Source organism: Dendropsophus ebraccatus, chromosome 8 (genome assembly GCF_027789765.1).
Source record: "Dendropsophus ebraccatus isolate aDenEbr1 chromosome 8, aDenEbr1.pat, whole genome shotgun sequence".
In the NCBI taxonomy this organism is placed as follows: domain Eukaryota; kingdom Metazoa; phylum Chordata; class Amphibia; order Anura; family Hylidae; genus Dendropsophus; species Dendropsophus ebraccatus.
The window spans coordinates 6,257,467-6,281,442 of record NC_091461.1 but is presented as its reverse complement, the minus strand read 5'-3'; the positions used below and the strand labels follow the sequence as shown (position 1 = coordinate 6,281,442).

The following is a 23,976-nucleotide window of genomic DNA, read 5'->3' as shown; positions in this document are numbered from 1 at the left end:
ATAAAAAACTATGAAAAGACTGATTGTTCTCCTCATTCTCCTCACCTGCTGCAGATTTATCGGTTTCCAAATAATAGACGTTATTTTACGATTCATTGTTTTGACGGTTTCTGCTTTCTATCAGTAACTGATCAGACGTGTTAGAATTGTATCCAATGTAGACAATGCTCTGTGAGCTCCAGACTGATACATTGTACATAGCTAGTCCTGCTCTCAGCTGTATCCAGTGTAGACAATGCTCTGTGAGCTCCAGACTGATACATTGTACATAGCTAGTCCTGCTCTCAGCTGTATCCAGTGTAGACAATGCTCTGTGAGCTCCAGACTGATACATTGTACATAGCTAGCCCTGCTCTCAGCTGTATCCAGTGTAGACAATGCTCTGTGAGCTCCAGACTGATACATTGTACATAGCTAGCCCTGCTCTCAGCTGTATCCAGTGTAGACAATGCTCTGTGAGCTCCAGATATATACATTGTACATAGCTAGTCCTGCTCTCAGCTGTATCCAGTGTAGACAATGCTCTGTGAGCTCCAGACTGATACATTGTACATAGCTAGTCCTGCTCCCAGCTGTATCCAGTGTAGACAATGCTCTGTGAGCTCTACAGCCTGGACTCCAGACTGATACATTGTACATAGCTAGTCCTGCTCTCAGCTGTATCCAGTTTAGACAATGCTCTGTGAGCTCCAGACTGATACATTGTACATAGCTAGTCCTGCTCTCAGCTGTAACCAGTGTAGACAATGCTCTGTGAGCTCCAGACTGATACATTGTACATAGCTAGCCCTGCTCTCAGCTCTATCCAATGTAGACAATGCTCTGTGAGCTCCAGACTGATACATTGTACATAGCTAGTCCTGCTCCCAGCTGTATCCAGTGTAGACAATGCTCTGTGAGCTCCAGACTGTTACATTGTACATAGCTAGTCCTGCTCTCAGCTGTATCCAGTGTAGACAATGCTATGTGAGCTCCAGACTGATACATTGTACATAGCTAGCCCTGCTCTCAGCTGTATCCAGTGTAGACAATGCTCTGTGAGCTCCAGACTGATACATTGTACATAGCTAGCCCTGCTCTCAGCTGTATCCAGTGTAGACAATGCTCTGTGAGCTCCAGACTGATACATTGTACATAGCTAGCCCTGCTCTCAGCTGTATCCAGTGTAGACAATGCTCTGTGAGCTCCAGACTGATACATTGTATATAGCTAGTCCTGCTCTCAGCTCTATCCAGTGACATGGCTCTATGCATGGACGCTCTCCACATTCGCTGACCCAGACCCCTGCACCATCCCAGCACTTGGTACCTGAGCAGTGGGATATACAGTGTAAAGGAACAGGGTCGCTAATATTGATAGGTGTCCCTGCTCCTGTTGAGCACTTTAGAATCTGAATTGATGTGAAATAAAGTTGTGACTAGTTGCTTATCTTCTTTGTATAGTATAAGCCCCAGGTGTCCGGGCATGATGGGAATTGTAGTTATGCAACAGCTGGAGGGCCGCACGTTTGTCTCACCGGATCCCGTCTCTGAAAAGGCTTATTCACCAAAATGACAAACAGCGAGACCTCAGCAGTGTCCTCCAGGGCAAGTAACAGGAGAGGAAGGTAAAGAGAGGAGTCACCAGAGCGGAGAGGTAACCGTGCCGCCACCTCACATCACTTATTTATATCTCTGTTAGCTGTGAGGCCGCGCGGTCACCTATACAGTCTGGATATGGGGGGGGGGGGGGTGCTGTGTGACGCCACTTGTGTGGTGGGAGGTCGGTGGAGTATAGCTCAGCCAGTTACGATGTAGTCGTGACGCCAGTGCTGGTTCAGCACACAGGTATGGTGGTATACCTGCTTTAGTGTGTGACTGGCTGTATTGCTCCCCAATGGCCGGTGACCTGCCGGGTTGTGAGGGGTCCCTTGGGCGCTTATCACGGTGGTCCAGAGTGGAGATGTGACCCACCCGGACTGTCGGTACCGTCTCCCACAGAAAGGGGAGATGACCCAAGGACGGTGTATCTTGTGTGTAGGTGCTGGTGCAATGATCACTGAGTCACAGTAGAATAAATAAAACTGTTCTTTACTGGCAAGTCTCTGTAATACAGGTGAATAATACATGACATACAGACTTGCACTCACTAAATCTGTGCTGAGAGTAAGAATAGCAGTGCTGCCTTGGTTACAGGCTGAGAAAAGTATACAGTGCAGAGAAGTGGAGAGGAGTTTGCCGTGAGAGTCCCAACCCAATTTAGTACTGTGCTCTGATGGAACTTTAGAAGAAGAGATACTTGAGAAGTGAATACTTGAGAGAAGCAGAATACTTGTGCCCGTGTTTCGACCTTTGTCGCTATACCACCTTCTGCCCTGTAGTGTAGAGTTACCCGTCCTATCAGGGTGACACAAGCCCCAGTCCTGGTTACCTGAGTTGAGCTGTGTCTGAAATTTTCCGGTGTCACCTGCGCTGTGAGATAGAGTAAGTAGACCTTTGCGGTAGCTTTGCTCTATCCAGATCAGTTCCTCTGCTTTAGGATACTGTCCTGCACTGTGTAGATATGTTCACGGCGTGGGATGGGGTGTTCTCTGACTTGTCCTCTCTTTAGTGTTTAGCACTGAATCATGAGTATAAGGGCTGTCTTAAGATAAAGAGTCTGTGTTCTCCATACGTGTCTGTACACTACAGCTGGTCTGTCCCAGATAGGGAACCTGGTAGAGCCAGGCTCCTGGCTAAGTTCAGCAGGGATACCTGATCTGTGCGTTCTACTCCACTGAGAATCAGAGAAGAACTGACTAAGTCTGGACCTACACTTCCTCTCCCCATGTGACTACTTCCTACAGGGTGTATGTAACAACCTCTGTGAGTGGTGGAGGAGAGAGCGTGAGAAGAAAATAGAATAGAGGTAGGTAGAGAAAGAACAGCATGTCTCATTGGTGTACAGAATTCCAAAATACAAAACAGTAACCCTTGAAAGACTACAGCTGTGCAATATATACAGAAATATACATAGCGACATCTAGTGGCAAAACTTACGTAAGTTAATCACCATTTTACTTTCAAAGTACAAGGCTTTTACGAGGGAGTTCAAAGCAGAAACACCCGTGGTGTGACGGTTGTGTCTAGAATGGAGTTGCTCCTGTGAGGTATGATGTCACAGTGGGGGTGGTGCCTCTTGGAGGAAGGGGCGGGGACTCACAGTGAATATGCAAGCTGTGCAGAGCGCGAACAAGCTGAGGTCCTGCTGCACTATTCACTGTGCAATAACAGAGGGAGGCAAGCTGCAATATCCACAGTAACATGGGGGGTATACAGGGGAGAAGACTGGTGTGTAGGGTCTGTATACAGGGGAGAGGACTGGTGTGTGGGGTCTGTATACAGGGGAGAGGACTGGTGTGTGGGGTCTGTATACAGGGGAGAGGACTGGTGTGTGTGGTCTGTATACAGGGGGAGAGGACTGGTGTGTGGGGTCTGTATACAGGGGAGAGGACTGGTGTGTGGGGTCTGTATACAGGGGAGAGGACTGGTGTGTGGGGTCTGTATACAGGGGAGAGGACTGGTGTGTGGGGTCTGTATACAGGGGGAGAGGACTGGTGTGTGGGGTCTGTATACAGGGGGAGAGGACTGGTGTGTGTGGTCTGTATACAGTGGAGAGGACTGGTGTGTGTGGGGTCTGTTTACAGGGGGAGAGGACTGGTGTGTGGGGTCTGTATACAGGGGAGAGGACTGGTGTGTGTGGGGTCTGTTTACAGGGGGAGAGGACTGGTGTGTGGGGTCTGTATACAGGGGGAGAGGACTGGTGTGCGGGGGATCTATATACAGGGGGAAAGGACTGGTGTGTGGGGTCTGTATACAGGGGAGAGGACTGGTGTGTGGGGTCTGTATACAGGGGGAGAGGACTGGTGTGCGGGGGTCTGTATACAGGGGGAGAGGACTGGTGTGCGGGGGGGTCTGTATACAGGGGGAGGACTGGTGTGTGGGTTCTGTATATAGGGGGAGAGGACTGGTGTGCGGGGGGGGGTCTGTATACAGGGGGAGAGGACTGGTCTGTGTGTCTGTCTGTATACAGACCCCACACACCGCAGTCCTCTCCCCCTGTATACAGACCCCACACACCAGTCCTCTCCCCCTGTATACAGACCCCACACACCAGTCCTCTCCCCCTGTATACAGACCCCCCACACACCAGTCCTCTCCCCCTGTATACAGACCCCACACACACCAGTCCTCTCCCCTATATACAAACCCCACACACCAGTCCTCTCCCCCTGTATACAGACCTCACACACCAGTCCTCTCCCCCTGTATACAGACCCCACACACCAGTCCTCTCCCCTGTATACAGACCCCCCACACACCAGTCCTCTCCCCTGTATACAGACCACACACACACCAGTCCTCTCCCCCTGTATACAGACTTTACACACACCAGTCCTCTCCCCTGTATACAGACCCCACACACCAGTCCTCTCTCCTGCATACAGACCACACACACCAGTCCTCTCCCCCTGTATACAGACTCCACACACCAGTCCTCTCCCCTGTATACAGACCCCACACACCAGTCCTCTCCCCCTGTATACAGACCCCACACACCAGTCCTCTCCCCTGTATACAGACCCCCCACACACCAGTCCTCTCCCCCTGTATACAGACCCCACACACCAGTCCTCTCCCCCTGTATACAGACCCCACACACCAGTCCTCTCCCCCTGTATACAGACCCCACACACCAGTCCTCTCCCCCTGTATACAGACCCCACACACCAGTCCTCTCCCCCTGTATACAGACCCCACACACCAGTCCTCTCCCCCTGTATACAGACCCCACACACCAGTCCTCTCCCCTGTATACAGACCCCACACACCAGTCCTCTCCCCTGTATACAGACCCCCCACACACCAGTCCTCTCCCCCTGTATACAGACCCCACACACACCAGTCCTCTCCCCTATATACAGACCCCACACACCAGTCCTCTCCCCTGTATACAGACCCCACACACCAGTCCTTCCCCCTGTATACAGACCCCACACACCAGTCCTCTCCCCTGTATACAGACCCCACACACCAGTCCTGTTCCCTGTACAGCTAATAGTCCTATTACACCAAAGGATTATTGGCCGTACTCTGATGATTTCTGGCCGTTCTGTCTGATAATCATTTGGTGTAATAATCCATGATATCGCTGATTGTCGTTTTCAAACTGGTTGAGATACCCAGATCAGGATAATGCTGCTGTCTACAATGGGCAGCCTGAGCGATGTAAGAATAGTCCGGGCTGCCCCTCCCGCAGCTGCCCGCCGTTCCCCCGCTCACTGTATGTGCGTGTAATAACACAGACAACGAGCGGGGAACAAGGGAGAAGTGAGCACTGACCTAACACTCGCTTTCACCTCTTAATAGGGCTGGGCGATATACCGCAAAAATACCGATACCGTCTTTGGCGTCGGTTAACCAACCTCAACTTTGCCAGGACGGTATCTGCGGTATATTTGTAACTCCCTGTCTGAGCAGCCCGGCAGAGCACAACAACCACCCACACCCGTCCCATTCGCGTCCTGTCAGAGCACCCCCCCCCCCCCCGCGCCCAGCCCGTTACAGTCACCCAAGACCCTTGCGTTCGGTCCGTCACGTCAGAGTGCCCGATCCGAGACCCTTGCGCCCGGTCCGTCACGTCAGAGTGCCCCCCCCCGCAGCCTTCCCGCGCCCAATCCGTCGTGTCAGAGTGCCCAGCCCCCCCCCTCCCCGCGCACGCTTCCGGTCTGAGCGCCATCCCCCCCACGCCCGGGTCGGGCCGTCAGTACAGTCGCGTCCTGCAAATGGCAGCCAGTCGTCTAGCCTCCTGCCTGTCTTCCTGGTCCTCTGTTGTCAGTGTGAGGCTCCAGTTTTAGTGTGCGCACATTTGTGGCTCTGGCATGGCGGCCGTAGTGTCCCCCGATTTGCGATCGGACACGCTGGGGCACGCTATCAGCTGTACATGTGGGAGATGCAGCAGCTCTTTCCTGCGGACGTGCGGGGTTCTGTGACCGGGAGCTGTCACTACCTTGCAGGAAGGAGCTGCTGTACCTGCTCCGGAGGCTGGAGGAAGGAAGCAGCTGCCAGCGCCTGCAGATCCTCTTCTCCTTTTGAGTGCTCAGGTGCTGGAGCTGCTGTGTACCCCCAGCCTGCCCCAGGTCTCTGCCTGAGCTGTGAGTGCTCATATACTGTGTGCTGGGCCCATTACTAATACATCCCCATACCTATGTGCCCACCCCTGTATAGTCATACACCATTATCCCTAGAATCCCCCCCCCTCCCGTATAGTCATACACCCCTATCCCCATATCCCTAAAAGCCCCCCATAAAGTCATACACCCCTATCCCTATAACCCCCCCATATAGTCATACACCCCTATCCCTATAACCCCCTGTATAGTCATACACCCCTATCCTTATGTGCCCCCTGTATAGTCATACACCCCCATCCCTAGATTCCCCCCGTATAGTTATACACCCCTATCCCCCTATCTCTGTAAGCTCCCCATATAGTCATACACACCTCTCCCTATAAACCCCCATATAGTCATACACCTCTATCCACCCCTCCCTGTATAGTAATAAACCTCCATCCGTCCCACATCCCTATGTTCCCCCCCCCCGTATAGTAATACACCTCTATCCACCCCTCCCTTTAATAGTAATACACCTCTATCCGCCCCCCATCGCTATGTGCCCTCTGTATAGTTATACACCTCTATCCACCCCTCCCTTTGTAGTAATACACCTCTATCCGTCCCCCCATCCCTATGTGCCCCCCCGTATAGTCATATACCCCTATCCCTATGTGACCCCCTGTATATACACGTCCTGCAGTGTGTATATAGCTGTATACCTGTGTATACACGTCCTGCAGTGTGTACATAGCTGTATACCTGTGTATACACGTCCTGCAGTGTGTATATAGCTGTATACCTGTGTATATACACATCCTGTAGTGAGTACATAGCTGTATACCTGTGTATACATGTTCAGGTCTCTGCTGAAACTCCTAATAATAATAATGACAATAGACTATATTGCCCTACCTTGTGTTCACTTTTTAGAATCAAAATATAGCCAATTTGGCATGTCATAATAAAAATTGTTTATTTGTATAGCACACACAGATTCACCTTTTTACCTATCAGTATGTTTTTGGGTGTGGGAGGAAACCGGAGTACCCAGAGGAAACCCACGCAAACACGGAGAGAACATACAAACTCTTTGCAGATGTTTCCCTTGGTGGGATTTGAACCCAGGAGACCCAGCGCTGCAAGGCTACTGTGCTAACCACTGAGCCACCATGCTGCCTGTGTCAGAATTATTGTTCAATTATTGTTAACGCGGCTACGGGTGCGATTAACTGCTATATTGATTTAGCCCAATATCGCCCAGCCCTACCTCATAATCATGCTGTGTAATACTGCCCGCTCAGTGAGAAGCTCAGAGGAGAGGATACGCTCAGAGGAGAGGATACGCTCAGAGGAGAGGATACGGACTAGACATTTCAATACTGAATCAGAGTCAGGAACTCAGAGAAAAGGGAACATTCTAGACCCGAAGTGTCAGCAGTTGCAAAACTACAATTCCCATCATGCCAGGACAGGTATGTCCTGATGGGAAATGTAGTTTATAACAGGTGTCAGACTTTGGCCCTCAGCTGTGTTCTAGACATTACAGTACTAAACATGCTAGAATATATGCCCTCTCAGAGGAGAGGATACACCTGGTGGTGAGGATCTACTTATACCAACCCCAGTCAATGCAGAAGCCATGAACCTACCAGGAGCCACTCCATGCTAGCTGCCTCACTACTGACCTGACTAGAATGGAGTTGATCCTGGTAGGTTCATGATTTTTGCACAAACGAGCAGGTGTAAGTAGGTCCTCCATACGCCAACTCCATTCTAGCTGTCTCGCTGCTGAACTGACTAGAATGAAGTTGCTGTAAGGAGAACCTACCAAAAGCAACTCCATTCTAGCTGTCTCCCTCCTGAGCTGTCTAGAATGGAGTGGCTCCTGGTAGGTCCTCCCTACAGCAACTCCATTCTAGTCAGTTCACTAGTGAGGGGACTAGAATGGAGTGGCTCCTGGTAAGTCCTCCCTACAGCAACTCCATTCTAGTCAGATCACTAGTGAGGGGACTAGAATGAAGTGTCTCCTAGTAGGTCCTCCCTACAGCAACTCCATTCTAGTCAGATCAGCAGTGAGGGGACTAGAATGGAGTGGCTCCTGATAGGTCCTCCCTACAGCAACTCCATTCTAGTCAGATCACTAGTGAGGGGACTAGAATGAAGTGTCTCCTAGTAGGTCCTCCCTACAGCAACTCCATTCTAGTCAGATCAGCAGTGAGGGGACTAGAATGGAGTGGCTCCTGATAGGTCCTCCCTACAGCAACTCCATTCTAGTCAGATCACTAGTGAGGGGACTAGAATGGAGTGGCTCCTGGTAGGTCCTCCCTACAGCAACTCCATTCTAGTCAGGTCAGCAGTGAGACAGCTAGACTGGAGTTGCTCCTGGTAGGTTCATGGCTTCTGCAATAACTGGAGCAGGTATAAGTAGGTCCTCCATACATCCACTCCATTCTAGCTGTCCCCATGATGAACTGACTAGAATGGAGTGGCTGCAAGGAGGACCACTTTTTACTGTAAAGTTATATAAAATGTAATGCTGAGTGTTATTGAGGCATACAACAGAAATCACATAAAATAGCTCAGAACATTTTCAGTTTTTAAAATGATGTATTCTTTCCATTTAGACGACTTTCAAAATACATTTTTTCTGAAAATGGACAAAAAGACCACCAGAATCACTGACAAAAACAGTAACACTGACACCAATGTTACAGAAAAACGGGTTGATTTGATAAAAAAATATATAAAAATTAATACATATAAATTTACACTAAGTGGAATCTTACTCCATGTCTAGTCCAAATTATTGTGCAGCACTATTTATGAATGAGCTGCCAGAATAATGCACCTACTACAATAGAATCCTATAGGTCTTGTAAACAACTCCATTCTAGTCACTTCTGCAAAGACATGTCTAGAATGGAGTGGCTCCTAGTAGGTCCTCACTTCAGCAACTCCAATCTAGGCCCTCCACTAGTGAGTGAGCTAGAATGGAGTTGCTGAAGGGAGGACCTCACAGCAGCAACTCCATTCTAGACGCAACCGTGGTGTGACACCACAAAAGCAGGGCCGGCGTCAGCACAGAGCTTACCTGGGCAGTGCCTGGGCCTACAACGCCTCCAGGGGGCCCAGACAGGGAGAGGGGCCCAGTGGTCTGATGTTCAGCCTGGTCACTGTAGTGCAGGGTGAGAAATCAGCAAGCAGGACCTGCAGAGAGAGAGGGATGAAGGACCTGATCACATGACCCGCAGGTCCTCAATAGTTACTACAGTGTGGAGATGATGGAGAGGAAGAAGACTGAGCTGTAAGTACATGTATCTGTATCCTGTGTATCCTGCTGTGTACATGTATCTGTATCCTGCTGTGTACATGTATCTGTATGCTGTGTATCCTGCTGTGTACATGTATCTGTATCCTGCTGTGTACATGTATCTGTATGCTGTGTATCCTGCTGTGTACATGTATCTGTATCCTGTGTATCCTGCTGTGTACATGTATCTGTATCCTGCTGTGTATCCTGCTGTGTACATGTATCTGTATCCTGTATATCCTGCTGTGTACATGTATCTGTATCCTGCTGTGTACATGTATCTGTATCCTGCTGTGTACATGTATCTCTATCCTGCTGTGTACATGTATCTGTATCCTGTGTATCCTGCTGTGTACATGTATCTGTATCCTGCTGTGTACATGTATCTGTATCCTGCTGTGTACATGTATCTGTATCCTGCTGTGTACATGTATCTGTATGCTGTGTATCCTGCTGTGTACATGTATCTGTATGCTGTGTATCCTGCTGTGTACATGTATCTGTATCCTGCTGTGTACATGTATCTGTATGCTGTGTATCCTGCTGTGTACATGTATCTGTATGCTGTGTATCCTGCTGTGTACATGTATCTGTATCCTGCTGTGTACATGTATCTGTATGCTGTGTATCCTGCTGTGTACATGTATCTGTATCCTGATGTGTACATGTATCTGTATGCTGTGTACATGTATCTGTATCCTGCTGTGTACATGTATCTGTATCCTGCTGTGTACATTTATCTGTATCCTGCTGTGTACATGTATCTGTATCCTGCTGTGTACATGTATCTGTATGCTGTGTATCCTGCTGTGTACATGTATCTGTATCCTGCTGTGTACATGTATCTGTATCCTGTGTATCCTGCTGTGTACATGTATCTGTATCCTGCTGTGTACATGTATCTGTATGCTGTGTATCCTGCTGTGTACATGTATCTGTATCCTGATGTGTACATGTATCTGTATGCTGTGTACATGTATCTGTATCCTGCTGTGTACATGTATCTCTATCCTGCTGTGTACATGTATCTGTATCCTGCTGTGTACATGTATCTGTATCCTGATGTGTACATGTATCTGTATGCTGTGTATCCTGCTGTGTACATGTATCTGTATCTTGTGTATCCTGCTGTGTACATGTATCTGTATCCTGCTGTGTATCCTGCTGTGTACATGTATCTGTATCCTGCTGTGTACATGTATCTGTATCCTGCTGTGTACATGTATCTCTATCCTGCTGTGTACATGTATCTGTATCCTGCTGTGTACATGTATCTCTATCCTGCTGTGTACATGTATCTGTATCCTGTGTATCCTGCTGTGTACATGTATCTGTATCCTGCTGTGTACATGTATCTGTATCCTGCTGTGTACATGTATCTGTATCTTGTGTATCCTGCTGTGTACATGTATCTGTATCCTGCTGTGTATCCTGCTGTGTACATGTATCTGTATCCTGCTGTGTACATGTATCTGTATCCTGCTGTGTACATGTATCTCTATCCTGCTGTGTACATGTATCTGTATCCTGCTGTGTACATGTATCTGTATCCTGTGTATCCTGCTGTGTACATGTATCTGTATCCTGCTGTGTACATGTATCTGTATCCTGCTGTGTACATGTATCTGTATCCTGCTGTGTACATGTATCTGTATCCTGCTGTGTATCCTGCTGTGTACATGTATCTGTATCCTGCTGTGTACATGTATCTGTATCCTGCTGTGTACATGTATCTGTATCCTGTGTATCCTGCTGTGTACATGTATCTGTATCCTGCTGTGTACATGTATCTGTATCCTGTATATCCTGCTGTGTACATGTATCTGTATCCTGTGTATCCTGCTGTGTACATGTATCTGTATCCTGCTGTGTACATGTATCTGTATCCTGCTATGTACATGTATCTGTATCCTGTATATCCTGCTGTGTACATGTATCTGTATCCTGCTGTGTACATGTATCTGTATCCTGTGTATCCTGCTGTGTACATGTATCTGTATCCTGCTGTGTACATGTATCTGTATCCTGTGTATCCTGCTATGTACATGTATCTGTATCCTGTGTATCCTGCTGTGTACATGTATCTGTATCCTGCTATGTACATGTATCTGTATCCTGTATATCCTGCTGTGTATATGTATCTGTATCCTGCTGTGTACATGTATCTGTATCCTGCTGTGTACATGTATCTGTATCCTGTATATCCTGCTGTGTACATGTATCTGTATCCTGCTGTGTACATGTATCTGTATCCTGTATATCCTGCTGTGTACATGTATCTGTATGCTGTGTATCCTGCTGTGTACATGTATCTGTATCCTGCTGTGTACATGTATCTGTATCCTGTATATCCTGCTGTGTATATGTATCTGTATCCTGCTGTGTACATGTATCTGTATCCTGCTGTGTACATGTATCTGTATCCTGTATATCCTGCTGTGTACATGTATCTGTATCCTGCTGTGTACATGTATCTCTATCCTGCTGTGTACATGTATCTGTATCCTGCTGTGTACATGTATCTGTATCCTGCTGTGTACATGTATCTGTATCCTGCTGTGTACATGTATCTGTATCCTGCTGTATGATCTGCTGACACTAGATGGCACTGAAGGACCAGAAGTGGAAACACAGCAGCTTAGCTGACAGTATCACACAATAGGATTAGATACAAGAGCTCAGGCTCAGCATAGTATCACATGATAGGATTAGATACAGCAGACAGTTTCACAAATTATAGGCTTAGATACAACTACTCTGCAGACAGTTTAAAGAGGATGTTCACCCCAATAAAGTTTTCTTTTACTGGTCTCAAGTGCCAGATATTTGTAAATGTTCCAGTACTTATCAGCTGCTGTATGTCCTGCAGGAAGTGGTGTATTCTCTCCAGTCTGACACAGTGCTCTCTGCTGCCACCTCTGTCCATGTCAGGAACTGTCCAGAGCAGGAGAGGTTTTCTATGGAGATTTGCTGCTGCTCTGGACAGTTCCTGACATGGACAGAGGTGGCAGCAGAGAGAGTGTCAGACTGGAGAGAATACACCACTTCCTGCAGGACATACAGCAGCTGATAAGTACTGGAAGGCCAGAGATTTTTTTAATAGAGGTAAATTACAAATCTCTGACACTTTCTGCCACCAGCTGATTTAAAAAAAATATTTTGGGCAACAATCCCTTTAACATATGATGTGATTAGGTACAGGCAGTATCACACAAAATAGGATTAGATACAACACCTCATCAGACAGTATCACACATGGGAGGCTTAGATACAACACCTCATCAGACAGTATCACACATGGGAGGCTTAGATACAACACCTCATCAGACAGTATCACACATGGGAGGCTTAGATACAACACCTCATCAGACAGTATCACACATGGGAGGCTTAGATACAACACCTCATCAGACAGTATCACACATGGGAGGCTTAGATACAACACCTCATCAGACAGTATCACACATGGGAGGCTTAGATACAACACCTCATCAGACAGTATCACACATGCGAAGCTTAGATACAACACCTCATCAGACAGTATCACACATGCGAAGCTTAGATACAACACCTCATCAGACAGTATCACACATGGGAGGCTTAGATACAACACCTCATCAGACAGTATCACACATGGGAGGCTTAGATACAACACCTTATCAGACAGTATCACACATGCGAAGCTAAGATACAACACCTCATCAGACAGTATCACACATGCGAAGCTTAGATACAACACCTTATCAGACAGTATCACACATGTGAGGCTTAGATACATGAGGCTGTAATAAGAAGACGATTATTTGGCCTCTTTTATATACTTGGACAATGTCCGTCTATAAGGAGCAGCGGGGGGGGGGGGGGGGGGGGGGGGGGGTCAGGCTCAGTGTCGCCCCCTATCACGTGTTGTCGGGGATTATAAATCTCCGGTAATCTCCATCCTGCGGGTGATAATTGCTGTGTACATTATACGGGTCACATGACCTGGCGAGGTTCCCCTCCGTCTGCAGGCACCCGGCCTCCCATCCTGTGTCTGGCCTGAAGAGCTGACACTCTAATAGAGCAGCTGGATCAGTGAAGGAGCCCGGACTCGTCCTGACAGGTGAGCACACGTCTCCTCTGCCCCCCAGGTGACATACGCTCCAGGTGAGAGGCTCCTCTCCATATGGCGGCGACCTATTCTGCAGCGCTGTACACACAGTCATCACACACAGAGATCCCGGCCATCTCCACATCATAGAGGATCCATTATTATAAATAGAACGTTCTAAATAGATATCTGTGGGCGGGGCTTCACAGTGATTGACAGCTGCTGGGAGATCACTGCAACGCTGCAAAACATTGTGTCCATGTACAGCAGCTGTAAAGTGAGACTCAAGACTGCAGAATGGAGACGGTGGCCGACATTAAAGGGGGCTTCACAAGAAAGTGCCAGAGGTTTGTAATTTACTTCTATTAAAAAAAATAATCTCCAGTCTCCCAGTACTTATCAATTGCTGTATGTCCTGCAGGAAGTGCTGTATTCTCTCCAGCCTGACACAGTGCTCTCTGCTGCCACCTCTGTCCATGTCAGGAACTGTCCAGAGCAGGAGAAGTTTCTGTGGGGATTTGCTGCTGATCTGGACAGTTCCTGACATGGACAGAGAGGGCAGCACTGTGTCAGACTGGAGAGAATGCACCACTTCCTGCAGGACATACAGCAGCTGATAAGTACTGGAAGACTGGGGATTTTTTTTTATAGAAGTAAATAACTAATCTATAGAACTTTCTGACACCAGTTGATTTCAAAGAAAAAAAAATTTGGTGAACAACCCCTTTAATTTGCGTACAGTATACAGCATAATGTCCGGGCATGCTGGGATTTGTAGTGTTGCCGCAGTAGGAGAGACATGGGTTGGGGATCACTGGTGCAGAGGAGCAGCCATGTCCTGGAGACCCCAGTAGTATATATGGGATGTGGGGTCCGTATCTGTCATAGGAGCCTCAGGTGGGTGCAGACACCAGAGAGCAGCAGCTGGACGTGTGATCAGTCAGAGATAGAAAAGTGGCCGACACCCCCGTATACTGCTACACATTCACTTATTAGACAAGTCACATGTTTTTTATCATGGAAATGAATGGAAAAACTGATCAAATTGGATGCCACAAATCTGTTTTTTGCAAAAAGTGGTTGAAAAAAAAAAAACGGATTGTAAAAATGCAGTGTGAACCCAGCCTAAGAGATGTAATATAACTCTGTATATTTGGGGATGCCGTCCCTTTAAATCTTTCCTGCTTCTGTATTTCTGTAATGAATGAATTTATGAAAAATCGTAACCTGTATACACAGTATATCATCCATCATCATTGTCCTCTCCTCCTCCTCCAGATGATCAGAACTCTCATCATCCTCCTCGGCCTCCCGGTGGGCATCCTGGGTGAGTAGGAATACAACAGCTTCGCAGGTGCATAGGTATATAAGTACACAGGAACATAGGTATACAGATACATAGGTATACAGTTACAGAAGTGCACAGGTACATAGGTATACAGGTACAGAAGTGCACAGTTACAGAAGTGCACAGGTACATAGGTATACAGGTACAGAAGTGCACAGGTACATAGGTATACAGGTACAGAAGTGCACAGGTACATAGGTATACAGGTATATAAGTACACAGGAACATAGGTATACAGATACATAGGTATACAGTTACAGAAGTGCACAGGTACATAGGTATACAGGTACATAAGTGCACAGGTACATAAGTATACAGGTACAGAAGTGCACAGGTACATAGGTATACAGGTACAGAAGTGCACAGGTACATAGGTATACAGGTACAGAAGTGCACAGGTACATAGGTATACAGGTACAGAAGTGCACAGGTACATAGGTATACAGGTACAGAAGTGCACAGGTACATAGGTATACAGGTACAGAAGTGCACAGGTACATAGGTATACAGGTACAGAAGTGCACAGGTACATAAGTATACAGGTACAGAAGTGCACAGGTACATAGGTATACAGGTACAGAAGTGCACAGGTACATAGGTATACAGGTACAGAAGTGCACAGGTACATAGGTATACAGGTACAGAAGTGCACAGGTACATAGGTATACAGGTACAGAAGTGCACAGGTACATAGGTATACAGGTACAGAAGTGCACAGGTACATAGGTATACAGGTACAGAAGTGCACAGGTACATAGGTATACAGGTACATAAGTACACAGGAACATAGGTATACAGGTACAGAAGTGCACATGTACATAGGTATACAGGTACATTAGTGCACAGGTACATAGGTATATAAGTACATAAGTATACAGGTGCTTAGGTATATAAGTACACAGGAACATAGGTATACAGATACATAGGTATACAGTTACAGAAGTGCACAGGTACATAGGTATACAGGTACATAAGTGCACAGTTACAGAAGTGCCCAGGTACATAGGTATATAAGTACATAAGTATACAGGTACATAGGTATATAAGTACATAAGTATACAGGTACCACATGTGCACAGATGCATAGGTATATAGGTACATAACTATATAGGTGCAGAGGGGGATAAGGGGGGATGACACTGGAAGCTGTAGCTAATTACTGATGACCTCATGTGCTGCGCTCCTCAGGGGCATGTCCTCCCTCCGGCCGCCATGTCCTCCATGATCACAGCTCTTGTTCAGTATACACATAGACAGAGGGTTTGCAGTCTGTAAGTGACCTTATAGGGGTTATCCAGAAACAGCACCACTCCTGTTCTCAGTCTGGGTGCGGTATTACAGCTCAGTTCTATTGAAGTGAATGGAGACTAATTGTGATACCAGACACAGCCTGAGGGCAGAGTGGGGGCACTGTTTTTTTTTTCAAGAAGGAAGGTAAAGTCTCCTGTGATCCCTGCACCTCTCTCCTCTTGTTACCTCAGTAACACGGGGGGGTCACTTACTTTCCCCCTGCACCTCTCTCCTCTTGTTACCTCGGTAACACAGGGGGTCACTTACTTTCCCCCTGCACCTCTCTCCTCTTATTACCTCAGTAACACAGGGGGTCACTTACTTTCCCCCTGCACCTCTCTCCTCTTATTACCTCAGTAACACAGGGAGTCACTTCCTTTCCCCCTGCACCTCTCTCCTCTTGTTGCCTCAGTAACACAGGGGGTCACTTACTTTCCCCCTGCACCTCTCTCCTCTTGTTGCCTCGGTAACACAGGGGGTCATTTACTTTCCCCCTGCACCTCTCATCTCTTGTTGCCTCGGTAACACAGGGGGTCACTTCCTTTCCCCCTGCACTGTGGATGTTGACACATAACCTGCAGGAACAGCGCAGCCTCCGCCATGTCACTCCTGGTGATTGTACTCGGATTCTCTGGAGATGTTTCTGGATCATTCCCCTTTTCTTGGCCATTCCATCTGCTCTGCAGGAGGTCGCAGCTCCTGTCCCCGCAGCTCATCTCACCTCACACCCTCACAGCTCTGGGAACAATGGAGGCGTCATCTATAAATGTCAGGATAATATTTATTTCTACGGCTGGATCACACCTGACATTAGGACGAGGCGGAGGGGGGAGATCAGCGCAGGCGGCCAGACCCCAAGGGATCAGCGATATCAGGTGACCACAGGGACTAATCCTAGAGAGGGAGTATAACCACCATCATCATCTGTCTGCAGAGCATTGCAGAACCAGCAAAGTCGTGAGGAATTATCAGCAGATACAATATAACAGTCTGCAGCTTCTCCCATCCCTTGTGGCTCTATTGTTTCTTATGGGGAAAGGAGGGCTGACACATTACTGCAGGAGCCAAACAGTAATAGCGATCTGCGCTGCGGATGTGATGGTCCCAGGACGTCTCCAGTCTTCTGCGCTGGGGAACCATTCAGTGGGTGACAACCCCTAAGGCAGGGATGGGAACCTTCGGACCTCCAGCTGTTGTCTTTGGCTGTCCGGGCATGATGGGAATTGTAGTTTTGCATCAGCTGGAGGGTCGGAGTTTCCCCATCCCTGCCCTAAGGGCTCTGTCATTGTGAGTATTGTCGGTTGTCACCTCTTCAGCTCATAAGGGCTCATTCATTTGCAGCCAATAACATAAAAAAAAATCAAGGAACATTGCATACCTGATCTCTCGTTTTGTGTTTGCAGCTTCTGTGCAGACCCCTGTGCCTCCATGGCTACAGAATACAAACTCCATGTTGCTTCTGTCCATTTGGTACCAGCAGGAGGACATGGAATCATACATGACTGCAGGACCAGACTACACAGGGCTCGTCTGTAGTCTGTTACCATGGAGACACACAGCTCTGCATAGACACTGCATACACTGATTAAGCGAGGCTATCTGCACTGTTAACCCTATCTCTGACCGGCTGCAGGGAAGGAAATCTGCTATGACCAGCTGGGCTGCTTCTCTGACATGGAACCCTGGTCCGGGACCCCGAAGAGACTGCGGATACCACTGCCCTGGTCCCCAGGAACCATTAACACCCGCTTCTTCCTCCTCACCAGGGGAAACCACAAGAGGCATCAGGTGGGTCCTTAAAGGGGATGTGTCATCTGTTATAGAGGTGGCTGTCCCGTTACAGAGGCAGCTGTCGTCCTGTTATAGAGGCGGCTGTCGTCCTGTTAGAGGCGCCTGTCGTCCTGTTATAGAGGCGCCTGTCGTCCTGTTAGAGGCGCCTGTCGTCCTGTTATAGAGGCGGCTGTCGTCCTGTTATAGAGGCGGCTGTCGTCCTGTTATAGAGGCGGCTGTCGTCCTGTTATAGAGGCGGCTGTCGTCCTGTTATAGAGGTGGCTGTCATCCTGTTACAGAGGCGGCTGTCGTCCTGTTATAGAGGCGGCTGTCGTCCTGTTATAGAGGCGGCTGTCGTCCTGTTATAGAGGTGGCTGTCATCCCGTTACAGAGGCGGCTGTCGTCCTGTTATAGAGGCGGCTGTCGTCCTGTTATAGAGGCGGCTGTCGTCCTGTTATAGAGGCGGCTGTCGTCCTGTTATAGAGGCGGCTGTCATCCCGTTACAGAGGCGGCTGTCGTCCTGTTATAGAGGCGGCTGTCGTCCCGTTATAGAGGTGGCTGTCATCCCGTTACAGAGGCGGCTGTCGTCCCGTTATAGAGGCGGCTGTCGTCCTGTTATAGAGGCGGCTGTCGTCCTGTTATAGAGGCGGCTGTCGTCCTGTTATAGAGGCGCCTGTCGTCCTGTTATAGAGGCGCCTGTCGTCCTGTTATAGAGGCGCCTGTCGTCCTGTTATAGAGGCGCCTGTCCCTTTATAGAGGCGGCTGTCATCCCGTTATAATGGTGGCTATCCTGTTATAGAGGCGCCTGTCGTCCTGTTATAGAGGCGACTGTCCTGTTACAGAGGCGCCTGTCCCGTTATAGAGGCGACTGTTCTGTTATAGAGGCAACTGTCCCGTTATAGAGGTGACTGTCCTGTTATAGAGGCGGCTGTCGTCCTGTTATAGAGGCACCTGTCGTCCTGTTATAGAGGCGCCTGTCCCGTTATAGAGGCGACTGTCGTCCTGTGATAGAGGTGACTGTCCTGTTATAGAGGCGCCTGTCCTGTTATAGAGGCGACTGTTCTGTTATAGAGGTGACTGTCCTGTTATAGAGGCGACTGTCCTGTTATAGAGGCGGCTATCGTCCTGTTATAGAGGCGGCTGTCGTCCCGTCATAGAGGCGCCTGTTCTGTTGTAGAGGCGGCTGTCGTCCCATTACAGAGGCGGCTGTCGTCCCATTACAGAGGCGGCTGTCGTCCCGTTATAAAGGCACCTGTCCCATTATAGAGGCGGCTGTCGTCCCATTACAGAGGCGGCTGTCGTCCCATTACAGAGGCGGCTGTCGTCCCGTTATAGAGGCGGCTGTCGTCCCATTATAGAGGCGGCTGTCGTCCCGTTATAGAGGCGGCTGTCGTCCCGTTATAGAGGCGGCTGTCGTCCCGTTATAAAGGCATCTGTCGTCCCGTTATAGAGGCGGCTGTCGTCCCGTTATAGAGGTGGCTGTCGCCCTGTTATAGATGCGCCTGTCGTCCCGTTATAGAGGCGCCTGTCATCCTGTGATAGAGGCGACTGTCCTGTTATAGAGGCGGCTGTCGTCCCGTTATAGAGGCGCCTGTTCTGTTATAGAGGCGGCTGTCGTCCCATTACAGAGGCGGCTGTCGTCCCATTACAGAGGCGGCTGTCGTCCCGTTATAGAGGCGGCTGTCGTCCCGTTATACAGGCGGCTGTCGTCTCGTTATAGAGGCGGCTGTCCTGTTATAGAGGCGGCTGTCATCCCGTTATAATGGCGGCTGTCCTGTTATAGAGGCGCCTGTCCCGTTATAGAGGCGCCTGTCTTCCTGTTATAGAGGCGACTGTCCTGTTATAGAGGCGGCTGTCATCCCGTTATAATGGCAGCTGTCTTGTTATAGAGGCGGCTGTCGTCCTGTTATAGAGGCGCCTGTACCGTTATAGAGGCGCCTGTCCCGTTATAAAGGCGACTGTCCTGTTATAAAGACGGCTGTCATATCGTTATAATGGCGGCTATCTTGTTATAGAGGCGGCTGTCGTCCTGTTATAGAGGCGGCTGTCGTCCTGTTATAGAGGCGACTGTCCTGTTATAGAGGCGGCTGTCATCCCGTTATAATGGTGACTGTCCTGTTATAGAGGCGGCTGTCATCCCGTTATAGAGGCTCCTGTTCTGTTATAGAGGTGACTGTCCCGTTATACAGGCGGCTGTCGTCCTGTTATAGAGGCGGCTGTCATTCCGTTATAATGGCGGCTGTCTTGTTATAGAGGCGGCTGTTGTCCTGTTTTAACATTTTTTACTTGCAGTACCACTTTTCACCACTATCATGGACTGTTTATTTCCATAGTCACCAATGAAACAGCGCCACCACAATAACCACATTTTAAGGCTATTTACCTAATTGAATCAATAAAGCAGCTGCAATGGTGATGGTGAACATTTCCTTTAATTCATCCTGACTGTATGGGGCAAATGCTATAAAGAAAATCCCAGGACACGGCAGAAAACCAGTTTTCCTGCTTTACACAACTGTATTTACTTAAAGTGAAGTTCCTCGTCTGTCGCTAAGCTTGGACTTTGCCGCTTGTATCATGTATCTGGATTACAGGTTCTACTGGTTTCACTTATTTTTCTGTTTACTTTTGTGCAGAACAATAAATTTACTATCCGGAAACAGTCAGCAAGCTGATGGATCTGCATTTTTTTTCTTTTTTAGTAGTTGTACCATCTCGTCATAAATGGGATGTCAATAAGATTCCATTGTTAACACCTATAGCCCAAATTTAGGGATCCTCAAAAGTCGGGATCCCTAAATCCCTAAAAAGCCTGCTTGATGACTGTTCCCATGGAGCAGCAGTAGATTTGCTGCTGTTTCATCTTATTAACTATAAAACAGTTAGTAAATGTATGATAGAAGGTGGATAACGTATTCCCCAAGTTATCGGGGGGCGCAGCCCCATCTGGGATCACATTCTCCTGCAGGATTTGATTAGGTTGCAGTAAGATGTAGTAACCTCATATGGCCACTAGATGTCACCAGCTGAATAGATAAATACCTAAAGTTCAGAAATACGAAATATTCTGCCAACAAAAAGTAGAAAGATCTGAAAAAAAGGCAAAATACTTATTAAATCTTTGAACAGAAACTGTAATTGGTTTTTGATTTTTTTTCCCCCCAGGAAATCGATGCGAGAAACGTGAACAGCGTGAAGGCCTCATTGTTCAACCCATCGAGAAGAACGTGTTTGATTGTCCATGGTATGGGGGACAAAGCGGAGAATAACTGGGTGCCACAATTGTGTCGGGTAAGTTTGTGTCCCCTGTACATTCCCAGGGTCACAGGCGCCACATTGTGCATCTTACATCATTGATTCTTATTACATTGTATAGTCACGTATGGGTTTGTTACGGTTCTGCACAGGACATGTAGATGGGATTCTCTAAGCACCGGTCACATGTAGCAGATTTGGGTTTGTTACGGTTCTGCACAGGACATGTAGATGGGATTCTCTAAGCACCGGTCACATGTAGCAGATTTGGGTTTGTTACGGTTCTGCACAGGACATGTAGATGGGATTCTCTAAGCACAGGTCACATGTAGCAGATTTGGGTTTGTTACGGTTCTGCACAGGACATGTAGATGGGATTCTCTAAGCACCGGTCACATGTAGCAGATTTGGGTTTGTTACGGTTCTGCACAGGACATGTAGATGGGATTCTCTAAGCACCGGTCACATGTAGCAGATTTGGGTTTGTTACGGTTCTGCACAGGACATGTAGATGGGATTCTCTAAGCACCGGTCACATGTAGCAGATTTGGGTTTGTTACGGTTCTGCACAGGACATGTAGATGGGATTCTCTAAGCACCGGTCACATGTAGCAGATTTGGGTTTGTTACGGTTCTGCACAGGACATGTAGATGGGATTCTCTAAGCACCGGTCACATGTAGCAGATTTGGGTTTGTTACGGTTCTGCACAGGACATGTAGATGGGATTCTCTAAGCACAGGTCACATGTAGCAGATTTGGGTTTGTTACGGTTCTGCACAGGACATGTAGATGGGATTCTCTAAGCACCGGTCACATGTAGCAGATTTGGGTTTGTTACAGTTCTGCACAGGACATGTAGATGGGATTCTCTAAGCACCGGTCACATGTAGCAGATTTGGGTTTGTTACAGTTCTGCACAGGACATGTAGATGGGATTCTCTAAGCACCGGTCACATGTAGCAGATTTGGGTTTGTTACGGTTCTGCACAGGACATGTAGATGGGATTCTCTAAGCACCGGTCACACGTAGCAGATTTGGGTTTGTTACGGTTCTGCACAGGACATGTAGATGGGATTCTCTAAGCACCGGTCACATGTAGCAGATTTGCGTTTGTTACGGTTCTGCACAGGACATGTAGATGGGATTCTCTAAGCACCGGTCACATGTAGCAGATTTGGGTTTGTTGTGGTTTGGCACAGGACATGTAGATGGGATTCTCTAAGCACCGGTCACATGTAGCAGATTTGGGTTTGTTACGGTTCTGCACAGGACATGTAGATGGGATTCTCTAAGCACCGGTCACACGTAGCAGATTTGGGTTTGTTGTGGTTTGGCACAGGACATGTAGATGAGATGCCCCCGTATTCACATGTAGCAGATTTTTTCAGCGTGGAGTCGTAACATATACAGACTATGCTCCAGATTAGCAGAAAAATCTGTAAACGATATTATCTGAACTTTGTAGACATTCAGCCTGTGCTGTTGACTGATCTCACTGCTGACTGATCCCTGAACCACTGTCTCCACCAGTCATAGACTTACGGAATGAGGGCACTGCGTGATAATATGTAATAAAAGGAGATTGAGTGAGTAGTATGAAATTCTTTCACATAATTCTAACGTATTACTGCCATACCCAGCCCTCATAATGCTGCTATATAGTGCCAAAATATTACTGCCATACACAGCCCTCATAATACCACCATATAGTGTCATAATATCACTGCCATACACAGCCTTCATAATATAGCCATATAGTGTCATAATATCACTGCCATACATAGCCCTCGTTATACCACCATATAGTGTCATAATATCACTGCCATACACAGCCCTCATAATACCATTATTTAGTACCAAAATATTACTGCCATACACAGCCCTCATAATACCACCATATAGTGTCACAATATTAATGCCATAAAGAGCCCTCATAATACCACCATATAGTACCAAAATATTACTGCCATAAACAGCCCTCATAATACCGCTATATAGTACCAAAATATTACTGCCATAAACAGCCCTCATAATACCACTATATAGTACCAAAATATTACTGCCATATACAGCCCTCATAATGCTGCTATATAGTGCCATATTACTGCCATACACAGCCCTCATAATGCTGCTATATAGTGTCATAATATTACTGCCATACACAGCCCTCATAATGCTGCTATATAGTGTCATAATATTACTGCCATAAACAGCCCTCATAATGCTGCTATATAGTGCCATATTACTACCATACACAACCCTCATAATGCTGCTATATAGTGTCATAATATTACTGCCATACCCAGCCCTCAAAATGCTGCTATATAGTGCCATATTACTGCCATACACAGCCCTCATAATGCCGCTATATAGTGTCATAATATTACTGCCATAAACAGCCCTCATAATATAGCTATATAGTGTCATAATATCACTGCCATACACAGACCTCATAATACCACCATATAGTGTCATAATATTACTAGCATATACAACCCTCATAATACCACTATATAGTGTCATAATATTACTAGCATATACAACCCTCATAATACCACCATATAGTGTCATAATATTACTAGCATATACAACCCTCATAATACCACTATATAGTGTCATAATATTACTAGCATATACAACCCTCATAATACCACCATATAGTGTCATAATATTACTAGCTTATACAGCCCTCATAATACCACCATATAGTGTCACAATATTACTGCCACACACAGCCCTCATAATACCACCATATAGTGTCATAATATTACTGC

At 47.4% G+C, this 23,976-nt stretch overlaps 1 protein-coding gene across 6 annotated transcripts in view; it reads left to right on the top strand.

The window, feature by feature from the left end:
* The first annotated feature begins 1,423 nt into the window (after positions 1-1,423).
* Positions 1,424-23,976, top strand: part of LOC138799007 (pancreatic lipase-related protein 2-like) — a 31,435-nt gene continuing 8,882 nt past the window's right edge. Inside the window, exons 1-4 of one of the 6 annotated variants that reach the window (XM_069979693.1) lie at positions 1,424-1,606; positions 14,815-14,863; positions 17,808-17,962; positions 21,110-21,235. In XM_069979693.1, the coding sequence (XP_069835794.1) occupies positions 14,815-14,863; positions 17,808-17,962; positions 21,110-21,235 (330 nt within the window). In that variant the 5' untranslated portion in view covers positions 1,424-1,606. Of the gene's footprint in view, positions 1,636-13,419; positions 13,549-14,735; positions 14,864-17,807; positions 17,963-21,109; positions 21,236-23,976 lie in introns of those variants that run through there. The other 5 variants (XM_069979691.1, XM_069979692.1, XM_069979695.1 and 2 more) reach the window with 5 other exon arrangements.